Here is a 14,506-nt window from a genome sequence, read left to right as displayed (position 1 = left end):
AGTTTGCGTCCCATGAGGAGCTCGGCCGGACTGACCCCGGTGGCCGGGTTGGGGGTGACCCGGTTATCGAAAAGGAACGCAGCTAGTCTGTGGTCCCAGTCTCCCTGAACGATGCGGCTTAAGGCTTCCTTGGTTGTGCAGACCATCCGCTCCGCCTGGCCGTTGGTGGCCGGGTGAAAGGGGGCGGAGCGAATGTGTTTAATCAGGTATCTATTGAGGAACCCTTGGAAGTCCGCCGCTGTGAATGCTGTCCCGTTATCTGAGACTATGGTATCCGGAATACCGTGTGTGCACAAGACCCTGCGCAGCGCTTTGATGGCGGCTGCTGCTGAGGTGGACCCTACGGGAATGACCTCCAGCCATTTGGAATAGGCGTCCACAATGATCATGAAGATTTGACCCTGGAATGGCCCCGCAAAATCGATGTGGAGCCTTGACCAGGGCTTCCGGGTGGACTCCCACCGTGTGGCGGGGGCGCTGGGGGGCGCAGGCCTTGACTCCTGACACGTTTGACACCTGCGCACCCACGTCTCAATCTCCCCGTCCATTCCCGGCCACCAGACGTAGCTCCTGGCTAACGCCTTCATTCGGACTATGCCGGGATGGGTCTCGTGTAGGGATTCCAGGACTCGCTTTTGCAGCGGAGGCGGGACCACCACCCTGCTTCCCCATAATAGGCACCCCTTGTGCGCGGCTAGTTCCTCCCTCCTGGTCGTGTATGGTTTGAATTCTTCCCCCATGTTCCCCTCCGTCCAGCCCCTCATCACCCAGTCGAGCACCCTCGCCAGTATTTTGTGTTTCTGTGTTGCCTTGGCGACCTCCGCCGCGTGCAGGGGCTGCTCCGGGAGGCTCTCTATCATCATGACCTGGTGTGCGGGGGCGGGGTCTGGGCCTACTTCTGGGAGCGGCAAGCGGCTGAGCGCGTCCGCGTGGCCCATGGCCTTGCCTGCCCTGTGCACCAGTGTGTACGTGTAGGAGTTGAGGAATTGGTTCCACCTCAACACGCGCTGTGAGAGAATTTGGGGGGTTTGCCGGTCAGGGGCCAACAGGCCTAGGAGAGGCTTGTGGTCGGTGGCAATAGTGAACCTCCGCCCGTACAGATATTCGTGGAACTTGCGGACCCCCGCCACGATTGCCAGTGCCTCTTTGTCTATTTGCGCGTAGTTGCGCTCGGCTGGTGTCAGTGTGCGGGAGTAGTATGCGACCGGTACCTCCCTCCCGTCGGGTAGTTGGTGCCCCAGGACTGCTCCCACCCCGTATGGCGACGCATCGCATGCCAGGATGACGGGGAGGCCCTCGTCAAAATGGTGGAGCACCGCATTAGACACCAACACATCCTTGACTGCCTGAAACGCGGCCGCTTGGCGTTTGCCCCAAACCCAAGGGGCTTTTTTGTCCAGCAGGCGGTGCAGGGGCTCTGCTAGGGCCGCCTTGTGGGGGAGAAATGAATGGTAGAAGTTAAGCACCCCCAAGAAGCTTTATAGCTCCGCTTTGCAGGTGGGGGCTGGCGCTTGCACAATGGCTCGGGTCTTCTCTTCCGTTGGGTGGATCCCCGCTGCGTCTACGGCGAACCCCAGGAACTCCACCCGTGGGACCCCCAACAGGCATTTCTCCCTCTTGACTTTGAGCCCCGCTGCCTGGAACCGGCGGAGTACCTCTCTTAGGCGGTTGCCGAATTCTCGTCTCCGCTTCGAGTACGTTACACTGGCGACGAGGATGGGATCTTAGCCTCAGCGGCTACCACGGAGATCTAGGGCAACCACGAGGCCTGACCGACGCCGCAATGGCCACACAGAGCGGAACCACCGGCTACCTCGAGACATTCGACCCCGCCAATCCCGAGGCCTGGGAGTCCTACGCGGAGCGAGTCGAGTTCTACCTAAGGGCCAACAAGGTCACCGACGCAGGCTCAAAGAGGGACGTTCTCCTGAGCATCTGCGGGCCAGCCACGTTCGAGATCACCAAGGGTCTCTCGGCTCCCGCCCGCCTCACGGAGAAGTCCTACGAGGAGATCATCAGGCTCCTCACCGGCCATTTCTCGCCACAGCCTTCGCGGGTGGCCCGTCGGTTCCTGTTCCACAGAAGGGACCAGGCCGTGGGGGAATCGGCCGCCGACTACCTGGCGGCTCTCCGCAAGATCGCCGGGAACTGCAACTTTCCCCAGCTGGAAGACACCCTGGCCGACCGATTCACATGGGGCCTCCGCGACGAGAGGCTCCAGCAGAAGCTCTTCGCCAAAGAAGAGCTCACCCTCCAGAGCGCCTTCAGCGAGGCGGTGGCGTTCGAGAGGACCTCCAGGACCTTCCCCAAGGCCCGGACAGAAGCCGCCCACCACGAGGAGCTGGACCACGACTGCCCAGAGGAGGAAGAATCCCACCTTCATCGCCAGTGTAACGTACTCGAAGCGGAGACGAGAGTAGGGCAACATAGTTTATTAGGAGCATGTTGCAAGAGAGGGAACACGCGGGCCGGGCCCCGCTTATGTACATACCCGGTTCAGCCTCCTGTACAGGTCAGGCCAATCCTGGCCTGTTAAACTTCCCGCCGTGGATGTAGTGGGCGGGGATTCCGCGCCCCGCGCTAGAGGTGCCTGGGATACCCAGCCGTCTCTGCGCGTGGGCGCGTATTTCAGCCAATACATTACACCCCTGCAAACCTAAACCAGGTTTAAAGCATTGTTTGAAATCCTGATTTATCAGGAGAAGCTTGTGATTCAGTCATAAAAACAAAACTGTGGATTGCTTGTAAATCATTTGTTAGTTAACCACATGAGGGAAGGGAGACGAAGCTAATTTGGACTGTAGCAAGACATTGTTTACTCTTATATTTGAACCATTACTTTGTCTCTATGTTTAAGACTAATTTGGGATGCAATTGAATGTGTAGTAAGTAAAGTAATTTTTACAAGCTCAGGAGAGTTAAGCTGATTTCCTTTGAGTTATGCCGTTATCTGTTATAGAAGACTTGGGAAATTTGCAGGGTAGATGGATCACTTCCTCTCATCGTTTACTGATTGACTTAAATTTAGATTTCTGACATTCACAGTCAGTGACAGATGTTATGAATGCCCCAAAACTCAGAGATATGCTGGAGAACACCGGTAGTTGCCTGACTGAGATAGGTAACATTCACATTGCTCTGAATGGTAGGTATATAGTTGAAGAACATTCAGAAAATTCATCTGAGATTGTCAGCATTTGTATGTCAATGTTAAGATTTGCCTTCTCTTGTTGCTTGGATTTTTCTCAAATGTATTTATTGTATTCATCTTAGTTTTCCTCTGCACTGACATATATTTTTATTTTCTTTCACTTATAACATTAAATCTTAACATCACCTCCCTCATTTTGTTTTAATGTAACAATATTCTTGAGCAATATAACTGGTTTGCTCAAGAAACTTGTCTTTTTAGGTCAAATGTTCAAGAGAAAATTGTCAATATCTATGTATCCTAGTGTGATGAATAAGTGTATCTATTGTCTGGTGCTTACAGAATTCATCAGGGATTATGGACATTCATATGTGAATGTCAGCTTTGTTATTCAGTGCTACTTTTTCAACATTGCTCCTTATCATTTGATTTGTAACTTATGGCATATATTTTGGTTATGAGAATTTGCTGAGCATTTTTGTAAATGCTGCCAATTATTGTTTGAGTTTTACATTGCATAATCATTGTCTCAATTTTTGGGAGGCCATTGCTTTTATTTGTGTTCCTAGTAAATCATTCTGCAATTGTTAAGCTGTTGCATTCTGTGTTTGATAGTACAGCAGAAAATGTTACACTGGTTGCCACAGTAACACTGTAGGCCCTATACTGTATCTGCCTTATCCTTGGTGGCTGAGTGTCAGCTACCTTCCATCTCCTACAGAAGTTTTATTGTGGCCTCTGATCCTGGTATTCCACTTCCCGGCCCACTGGGCATGTCTGTACTGTTTCCCCAAGGCTTTAGATCAAAAGAAGGCTGCTGTGCCTTTAATTGTGGAATGATCAAGGAACATTTGGCAAACATATTCCTTTCTCCTGCAATGGCCAAATAACATGAACCTGAGTAACTCTACCCTGCTGGCCACTGCCATTCAGTTACTTAGCTAAATGTTGGTCATCCCAGCAGAATATTTTCCCCTACAATTTCCTCACTGCCATCTAATGGACATCAGCTGTAGAGACCTCCTGTGAAACTTAAAATGCTTTGTTATTTAGAGGCCAGCATCTTCAGGCAGGTTCACAACTCTGAAGCTCCAAGAAAAGGGACTGTGTATTACCAGTCAGTGCATACACACATATAAATATGTGGAACTGCACAACATATTTATTGTTACATGGCACAGAAATTAAGTTGTGGCTTAATGTACAAATTCCATGTATTTTGGACAAAGATGAATGTCTAAGCTGCTTAACTCCTTTTAAATTGTTTTTATCATGCTTCTTTTTCCAATGCTACTGATTTCATTTAAAAAAAACCCACTCAGTAATTGTAAGAGCTGTCAGTGTTATTAAGAACAAAGTCTTGTGGTGCTGAAATAACTAATGGATTTATTATGGTATGAGCTTCCATGGAAAGAAGAATCTGCTTAGGTTGAGTTCTACATTTCTGTTTTATTGGTTCATAAAGTGGTATTACATTATTGTTTTGTATTCAGGATTAAGAATAAGCTTCAGAAGATGCCTTTGTTGAATAAATCTGCCATTTCAGTGTCATTGCACTAGTAATTGTGAATGATCTCAGTTCCACATTGCAAAAAACTGATGTAAAAAATGTTGACATTTCTACAGTAGTTAGGTCATTGCCCTATTACTGGCTTTATGCAAATGTGTGAACTCTTTACTCAAAGCAGTCATCAAGGAAAGATGATTGCTATAAATTGGATATAATAATGTATTGTGTATCATGTATACCATGCAGAAAAACTGTTTCAAATCTGAAGAGGAAAATTTTGCTTTAATAATTGTTTAATATTTTAATTATTTGCTGTGATATATGTCCTTCGCCTGCTGAATGCTCAGACCTTCACATTCTACTTTTGCTTGCCCAGAATATCTCTCTGCTGAAGTTTGTTTGTTTTGCTATAGTGGTGATGAGCTTAAGTGCCAGGTTTTTAAAAAATGGAAGAAATCCCTAACGATATTATTTTCTTCTGACTTTTAGATTACTGTGTTTCGTATGGGATCAGAAGGGCACCAGGACATTGATCTAGCCATCTTGACAGCTTTGCTAAAAGGTAATAAGAGTTCCCCTGCACAGCAAGCCAATTACAAACCATATTATGAGTGCAATAGTAGCTGTTTTGAATGCTGTTATCACAAGTTATCATGCTATCCCTTCTTTAAAAAAAAATATTTATTTTTTAAAAACCACCGGGGAAAAAAACAGAAAAGGGGGAAACCTCAAAATCCAGATCACTGTCCCTTCATGGAGAACAAACTTATTCAAGTAGGTTCAGGCTGTATGTCTGCACTTCAAATTCATTTGCTTGGTTCCAACAAAAAGCAAAGCCACAGTTCAATTAAACTATTGTTATCATGATGGTTTCCACATGGACCATATCCCTAATTATGATTAGGTAGCAACTGTCAGTCTAGTACCTGAAACCCAGTTTGAAGTTGAATTATTAATATAGTTTTAATTACAGTTTTGAAATGTACAAATGTGGAAATCCTGACAAGCCACAGTTGTTTCCACACTCCCTAGCTAAAGAAATCGCTGGCCTTAACAAAGTCACTAAAACCAACATTTAACACGGCAAACCAGGATTTGTGTAATCATTCACAAACCAACCATAATTAAAATAGATCAGTTTCATGGAATATGTGAACTGAAACAAAACAGAAGTCAAGTTGTACCTTAAAGACTAACAGTAGTTATTCCAGTATTTATTCCAGTATTGTTAGTTTTGAAGGTGCCACAGGTCTTCTGTTTTATTTTGAATTTTGATTTATTAGTTTTGTATCCCACTCTCCCTGTGTCCAGGCTCAGAGCAGTCACATCATAATAATACATTCTAACATAATAAAAATGTAAGTAATATATAATAAAATAGTATATTACTATATTATCTCTCTCTCTCTCTCTCGGCTTGACTTCGCGAACGAAGATTTAAGAAGGGTGCAGCATAGGCTAACACAACTAGCTCACTGGAATGGTCTGAACTAAGCCATTGTTTATCAGACTATACCATCTATTTGCCATTCTCAAAGTTCTGTTTTTCTCCTTTTTTACTGAGTGGCAGAGGAAACATTTATATAAATAAAGCAAAAGAATTGAGAGATTTTGGTAACTTTTTTAAATGTCGGCTTTTCATTTGCAAACAATATTTTTCTCATCTCCTCTTATATCTGCAGTTATTTTCAAAATCTGCAATTGTTTTTATTGAACTAGCTATAGAAACATCATCAGTAGACTATTCGTATTGTTTATCCCCTCCTGTACATGCTCTGTGTAGAGCTAGAAACATGTGGAGGTATGGTTTGTGCCAATGGTTTTTCTATCAAATATTAAAAGAAACTACACATTCTACAGAAAGCAAACCCTGTCTCCTATCTGTGTGACATTAACATTTTCTGAATATAAAAAGGGAAGAAACATATGACCCAAAACAACAAATTAAAATGTGTAATCCCATTCCTCATCCAGTTAGGGTTGCCAAATCCAATTCAAGAAATAGGATACAAAACTAATAAATCAAAATTCAAAATAAAGCAGAAGACCTGAGGCATCTTCAAAACTAACTTTGATAGGGACATTGGGGATGGAGCAAGGAGACATTGGGGGTGGAGCCAGGAGCAAGGTTGTGACAAGCATAATTGAACTCCAAAGGGAGTTTTGGCCATCAAATTTATAGGGACTGCACAAGTTTTAAACGCCTTCCCTCCACTGGAAATAATGAAGGATAGGGGCACCTTATTTTTAGGCTCATAGAACTGGATGGCCCAATCCTTTTGAAACTTGAAGGGTATTTTGAGGAGAGGCATTGGATGCTATGCTGAAAATGTGGTGCTTCTACCTCAAAAAACGGGGAGCCCCCGAGCCCCAGATACCCGCAGATCAATTCTCTATTATACCCTCTGGGAATGGATTTCCATAGGGAATAATGGAATGCCCAGCAGACATTTCTCTCCCCCCACCAACTTTCTGATGACACTGAAGCGGGGGGAGAGTCTGCAAACTGGGGGATCCCCTGCCCCCACCTGGGGATTGAGCAACCCACTGGATATTGGTTTGTCTTTGAATGACTTTGGGGTGAGAGTACATGTTCTTTATCTATGTTTGATGTATAAATAACCTTGAATACACTTTGAATATTTTTCTAGAATTTGTTTAAAATTTGAATATTTTTCTAGAATTTGTTTAAAATATGGTATTTGTGTATTGAGTTTAGAGGCTGGTTTTCGTGGAGGTGTTTTACCTTGATCTTCTGCCCCACCTGGGGATTGACAACCCTACATCCAGTTCATTATTTCAGTTTTCAAACCAACAATAGCCTTTTCCAGATTATCTAATTTCATAGTCTAAATGCAGATTAAGAGGAACAAAATTCCAATGGAAAGCCCTACTCTTGATATATGCAGTTTGGGGAATGTTCCATACTCACTGAGCATGTAAAAGTCAAAGGTAGTCCTCTTTCTCATGTCTATTCAGTCCACACATTTAAACCATGTGCAAAGGACAAGTATAGTGAAAAATTTACATTAGGGATCCCATTGCAAATATTTAAATTCATTTTCACTGAGTAAAAGAATGCTCTTTAATATTGTCAATTCCTAGCCTTTATGTTTGTAGTCTTCCACATAAACTATTTTAATTGTGTGTATGTAGCCAATGAAGACAGGTTATATGTTCCTTTTCTCTGTTGGTTCACAGTGTTCTTTTGCTGTATATCAAGGCTTGTTACGGGCCAAGCTAGTCAAGTTTAAAAATGGTCTATTGTTCCTGACCCAGTAAATAAAAGGTCTTACTCACTCCAAGAATGTAATAACTTCCATTTAATATCTTTTTTATTATTATTATCTCAAAAGGCTGCAAAATTCTCTAGGGCCTAGGCACTATCTCACAATTTCTAATCAATACAGTGCTGACCTCCTTCAGCTGATGCTTGCTGAGAACAACATTAACATTTCTCCTGTATAGAGCTCAGTAACTGTTCTTTGAATAGATTTATCTTACATTTTGAAGACCACTTCAAGTTTGTTCAATTTCCAATTATCAAGTAGCTAGAAGAAGAGATATAGCTAGAATCTAATTTGTTATCATTAGACAGACCCGTCTTATCATCTGAACAGCCAGTACATAGCAGCCACCAAAAGGAAAGCTTTGGCAGGTCAGATTCGCCCAGGAGTTTTATTCTGGCTGTTCCTGTGTCTGATTATTTAAATAACCACTTAAAACTGTACCATATCTAAAGATTTTAATGTTCTCCTCATTTACTTTAGCAAGGCAGTGATACTTCAAATCATTTCCATTTTCATTGTGTAGGCATTAATAGCCCTCTGCAGCCATACATGTACTGAAATCAACACACACAGAGCATAAAATCACCAGCTCATGTAGGTATCAGCCCTGTGACTGAAAAAACAATAATCCCAATCACTGTGCTGAAATTGATGTGTGTACATTTTGTACTTATGTAGATGCTGAGCTCACAAACTAGCCATTTTTAATGGGATTGGGAACAGCATGCTTATTCTCAGTCCAGTTCTATGTGCACTGATTTCAATAGGCAGATATCATTATCAGAGGGTTTATTGTTAGGGATGCCAGCCTCTGGGTGGGACTGGGTATTTCCCGGAAATACCACATATCCAGACTAGAGATCAGTTCCCCAGAGAAAATGGCTGCTTTGGATGTTGGATTCTATGGCATTGTACTTTGCAGAGGTCCCTGTCCCCCCCCCCCCCACATCATCCCCAAATCTCCAGAAGTTTTCCAACTTGGATTTGGCAACCGTACCCCCCAGAGGTGGCCAGAAGGGACCTGGCAACCCTACTTATTGGTCATATTGTTTGGAATCAGACAGTTCTGCTATGCAAAGCAGCCCTTCCACTGATCACAGCTCATAGACTACTAGGATGATCTTAACAAATGGATTGGGGGGGGGGGTGTCACAGAACTCTATGTACTGTGGAGACTGTTCCCTAGTTAATCTAATAATCTGAATATAGTGGAAAGACTCCAAGCCCAGCTGATTTCAACCCACTTGAATTGCCATTCTGATAGCTTGCCAGCTTTTTCAGTCCTCTTCCCAGTGCACCAGGCTGCCCAAATCCAGTATCTGAATTGTTAAAAGCTTGAAAGACACATACTGGATTATATGTCCATTTCCGTTATGGCTACCTAATCTGTTGTGCTGTTCACTGAAGCGCATTGTCAAACTAACCTGAGCCTGATGGGTCCGCGTTCCTTCTAGCTTGTAAATGTGCCATGATGACTCATGCTCAGACAGTATCCATTCTACAGCTGCTAAACAGTGTTGCTCACATCTAACCCTCCTGTAACACAAAGGGCAGTGAATATCAACCATGAAATGATTGTATTTTTGCGCTGAAACAAAAATGCAGGAGATTAATTTAGCGTGATAAGTTTCCATGCAAGAGTGACAGTTTGCTAATACACATTCTGAAAAACTTGCTTGAAGCAGCAAAGAAGTCAAGACCTTCCCCCATTCCCCCCTTCCTTTGTGCACACATGTACACCACATAGTGGCAAAAGAGAGAGAAATGGATCTGGAAAAAGGCTTGCAAACATGCAGATTCCTGGCCCTTGCTAAATTACAAGCTGAATAGAATGTCCAAGTGGTTGCTGCACATGGCACTTCATAGAAGACCTGTGTTTATATTATTCATACTTTATCCCAGACAAAAGTAATTTGAATCCAATGTAAGTGGAATCCCCAATGCTACTATATTTTCCTGCTTTTGCAGAGGTGGGAATTTCACAGTAATTTTGTCCACTTTCCTTTCTATCTAATTTAATGTATCTCGTTGATTGAGCCAGAGATCTTATAGTCCCTTTACTCTTAGTGGGAACATTCTGCAGCAGAGATTTTTGCTTTGCTCTGATGTAACAGTAGCATGATGTAAATCCACCTGAGAGTCACAGGGTAAAGAAGCAGCTTTCTAACATGGATAGACAAATGAAGGAGGTTTCCTAGCAACAACACAAAAACCACATGGTCTCTCTCAGAGCAATTTTTCTGCCTTGATCAGGTTTCATTCCCTTTGAAACCTAAAGGAACTATAAAGCAGGAAATCAAAGAGGCTTCCATTTGATTAATTTAATATGAAGATGTAAAATAATATAAATGCATATACAAATCTGCTGAAGCTGCTGTAAGCATCATATAATTATTCCAACTAGATACCCCAAATAATGTAAACAATCTATTTGCCCCCAAAGACAGAAAGAAGAGACGGACACAAGGGTTTGGGTAACTAAGGGCCACTTTCTTTATTATTAAATTAACAACAAGGGCTATAAACATAACAGGCAGCACGGCAGGACCAGGGGATGAAATACCCTTTTCCTGCCACATGATGGGCAAGCCACCCTGCCCCTAGCCAAAATGCATGGCTTGTATCCGGTCGGCTTAGCAAAGGTTATGCCCTGGAGTTCCAGCCCCCATCCACATGGCTGAAGGTTGGGCCAATCCATGCAAACCTGAGGCAGTCCGCTTCATCACTCAACTAGTCTGCACAGACCAGGAATAATTTAGCTATACCCTGTGCCCCAAAACTGGGGTGCTATTGGTGCTCACCAAGCTGCATAACGGAAGTTAGGCAAAAAAACCAGCCACCACGAGGCCAAGCTTCTGCTTAGGCAGCTGCGCCCACTAAACGCCTAGCACTTCCCGAAGCCCAAGTTTTAAGTCATCAAAAAAAAAGTCGTTTCCCTTATCAGAAAGATGGATGCCATGAATCCTGTATAAATCCGTGCAATCAGCACGGATCCCAATATAAGGGAGAAAGTGGTCCAACCCCCCCCCCCCAGGGCTTTTTTAATTTCTAAATTAAAGAAGAAGAAGAAGATGATGATGATATTGGATTTATATCCCGCCCTCCACTCCGAAGAGTCTCAGAGCGGCTCACAATCTCCTTTACCTTCCTCCCCCACAACAGACACCCTGTGAGATGGGTGGGGCTGGAGAGGGCTCTCACAGCAGCTGCCCTTTCAAGGACAACCTCTGCCAGAGCTATGGCTGACCCAAGGCCATGCCAGCAGGTGCAAGTGGAGGAGTGGGGAATCAAACCCGGTTCTCCCAGATAAGAGTCCGCGCACTTAACCACTACACCAAACTGGCTCTGTGGCCAAATTGGCTTTCTGGCGAGCTTTCTCAATCGCCCATGGATCCCATACCCCACACCATACCTGGCACAGGATCATGGCCGACCACACAATCAAAACCTGAGGCCAACGACTCCTAATGACTTGAAAGTCATCCTTGGTCTGCAGTACAAGGGCTCTATCCTTGAGCAAGCCTAGATCGTTTCCTCCCAAATGTATCACCACAACATGAACATTTTCAAAAAGCAAGGGCAACAGGACTGACCAATGGAGATCCTGCCTTCCACGCCACTCTGTGGTAGCCTACTTGCTGAGCCCCAGCTGTGACCCGGCTGAAGTCCTCCTGGCCCTATGGGCAGCCCAGAACACAGGCGCCCAAACTAATAGTGTTCCCCTGCTGCAACTGGTCAGTCTTAGAATGACACACTGTGATATATGCCACTCCATCAGCAATGCGAATGTCTTGGGCCAATAAGGCCCTTCCAGAAACATCCCCTCTGGACTGAGCTACCAGCTCACTCACTCAGGGAGCCCCAAAAATGCCACCAGGGAGGCAGCATGAAAGAGAAGTGTTTCATAATCCGACCGACAAACCTGGCCCCAGACTGACCATAAACCCCTAAGAATTATGGGTGAAATCGGCTGCCTTGCATCTGACCTAACCCTGGCCTCTCTGGCCCACCCTTCGAGCATCTTCTGAATGTGGAAATCATTAGTTAGTTCCTGTAACCCCATGGCTTTACTGGCAAAAGCCAAAGCAGACAACCAGCCCTGAATGGATCGAACTGCCAGGCCCCTGTGCTGCAATGATATGCAATAGTGGAGTAAATGCTCCACTGGAAGAGGCCATTCCATGCTGTAACCTACAATGCTCCTAAACTTCTCAAATTGGCTCACTGCCCTTGTGTATGATTTTCTAGTGCTAGCAGCAATAGCGATACTTATAACTCTGCCGGCCTCAAACCACCAATCATCCAAATCTCCAGGGGCATCCTTGTAGGAAGATCTGCACCTGGGGCGAGCTGACGAAACCTCTGCATCTGTTTGCGGGAGAGAGCATCAGCCACCCCATTATCCACCCTAGGCACATGCCTGGCAAAAAATAAAGTATTCCATCACATTGCAGTGTAAAAGCCCAAACTAACTTCATAACCTTGGGTGATTTAGAAGCGAGGGAATTGATGACATTCACCACAGCTAAATTGTCACACCAAAAGTGGACTGTGTGGTCCGCCAACTCATTTCCCCCCAGCCAAAAGCAGAAGCAGAGACAGCCATTAAGGCGTGCCTGTTTCACCCTCACCTCCCATAATGCCCTGCCCGCTCCTCCTCCTTACAAAGGGGCAAAACAGCCCTCGGAGACAAGGCTGTGCAGCCTGCCTCCAGTTGGGAGCCTCATTGTGCCCTAGTTGCATGTAATAAATTTCTTCACCATCTCTTTGGAATTTCCTTTGTTCATGAATTGCATATTTATATATCCAGATGTTTATTCCTAAAAAATACAGTTCATATAAATATGTCAGACATTATTTAAGGTTATTTATTTCATGGATGCAACTGGTTGCTTCCTGCACTTACTATAGCAATCTGAAAATGAAAGGAGAAGAGAACAGTATAGCAACCTAACCAGGAGCATAGAAAAGTAGTTCAGATTTAGGATTTCTTAGTTATAGCTTATTGCTTTCTTTCACTGCTGGGATTATTCATAATATTTTTTCTTGCAGTTTGTTTGCTTGGGTCTTTTGTTTGTCTGCAAATGAGAAAGACATGTTTTTAACTTCTGTCAGATCTCACACTTTATGTCACTGTAATCTGAGACTAAGACACGCCACAGAAGATAGATAATTGCTGTAGAAATGCTGAGTATTGGACATGGCCTCATTATCACACAGTGTCTGAGAATGCATCCACATCAACACTCTAGTCAGCTCTCATTTATTTCATTTTTGAGTCACTCGTGAAATAATTCTCATGCACAGGCTTCTGACTAGTCAAAAAAACTCATTTGCTAATTATTATTAACAATACATGCTGAATGTGTATGGTTACACTTGGGCTCTTTCTAACAAGATTTGTGCATTGTGCTGATTTGTGGTCAGTCATGACCACATAACCAATTTTCAGCATCATATTATGGTCAAATGTCATCACTTTTGCTAGAAAACAAGATTAGTGAGATGTCTAAGTGCACAAGTAGAATGCGGAGTTGGAGAGATCTCCAGGACCATCTAGTCCAACCCCCTGCACAATGCAGGAAACTCACAAATACTTCCCCCTCCCCACACACACAGTGACATCTGTTCTTGCCCAGAAGATGCCCCCCCCCCAGCCCTCCAGGATCCCTAGCCAAACTGGCCTGGAGAAAAATTTCTACCTGACCCCCAAAGTGGTGAACAGTATTTCCCTGGACATGTAAGAAAGGGCCATGAGAATTACACACTGATGCAACCCTTCTTGCCCTCCCTCTCATGATCTGCCTAAGTTCATGGAATCAGCATTGCTGTCAGATTGCTATCTAGCCTAGGGGTGTCAAATTCATTTGTTATGATGAGGGCCAGACCTTGTCAGGCCAGGCCATGTATGTCATAAAATGTAATGCCAGGTAGCAGAGATATAAAGTTTATAAAGGTCACAGACAAACACAATTAAAGGGGGTTTTTTTACTTAAAATTAAACATGCTTAAAAACAGTCTCTGGAGACAATGTTTGTGCTGTGGCAATCTTGAGTATGCTGTTCAGGTGTGTATCTGTAAGTTGCAAACCTATTTTTGATTTATTTCTTATTATTTATTTGATTCTTTACAGAAATTGCATGCTCAATGCTTTAGGACCCAGGGAAACAAATTTTGTTTGTTTGTTTATCTGTTTCAATTTATATTCTGCCCTCCCTGCAAGTGGACTCAGGGCAGATCGCCAGGCCTCGGTTTCAGTGGGAGCTCACAGGAGCACAGCTCCTGAACCATTCTGAGGGTTCCACCTCCTCCTTTTGAGAGTTCCACCTTCTTGTCCATTGAATAGTAGGTGCAGCTGAATAACAATCCCTGGATGAGCCCCACCACCTTTTTTCCTACAAAACGATCCCTGCAGATCACAACATAAAACAAACGGATAAAATCAATATAAATAACAAGTTTGTTAGCAATGAAACAATATAAAATTATCTTAAAAACAGAGTGTTTCCAGCTGGAAATGAGGGCTGGACATTGTAAGCTTTTGTACATAAATTG

General features: G+C 44.1%; 1 protein-coding gene across 10 annotated transcripts in view; it reads left to right on the top strand.

The window, feature by feature from the left end:
- Positions 1-14,506, top strand: part of TRPM3 (transient receptor potential cation channel subfamily M member 3) — a 608,524-nt gene that overhangs the window by 472,631 nt on the left and 121,387 nt on the right. For all 10 annotated transcript variants that reach the window (XM_060237459.1, XM_060237453.1, XM_060237455.1 and 7 more), the window contains exon 9: positions 5,151-5,223. In XM_060237459.1, coding sequence (XP_060093442.1) covers positions 5,151-5,223 — 73 coding nt within the window. The remainder of the gene's footprint in view (positions 1-5,150; positions 5,224-14,506) is intronic.

The sequence above is a fragment of the Heteronotia binoei genome, chromosome 4 (assembly GCF_032191835.1).
Source record: "Heteronotia binoei isolate CCM8104 ecotype False Entrance Well chromosome 4, APGP_CSIRO_Hbin_v1, whole genome shotgun sequence".
NCBI lineage: Eukaryota > Metazoa > Chordata > Lepidosauria > Squamata > Gekkonidae > Heteronotia > Heteronotia binoei.
Note: the sequence above shows the minus strand (reverse complement) of the source record. Positions and strands in the feature narration are given on the sequence as shown.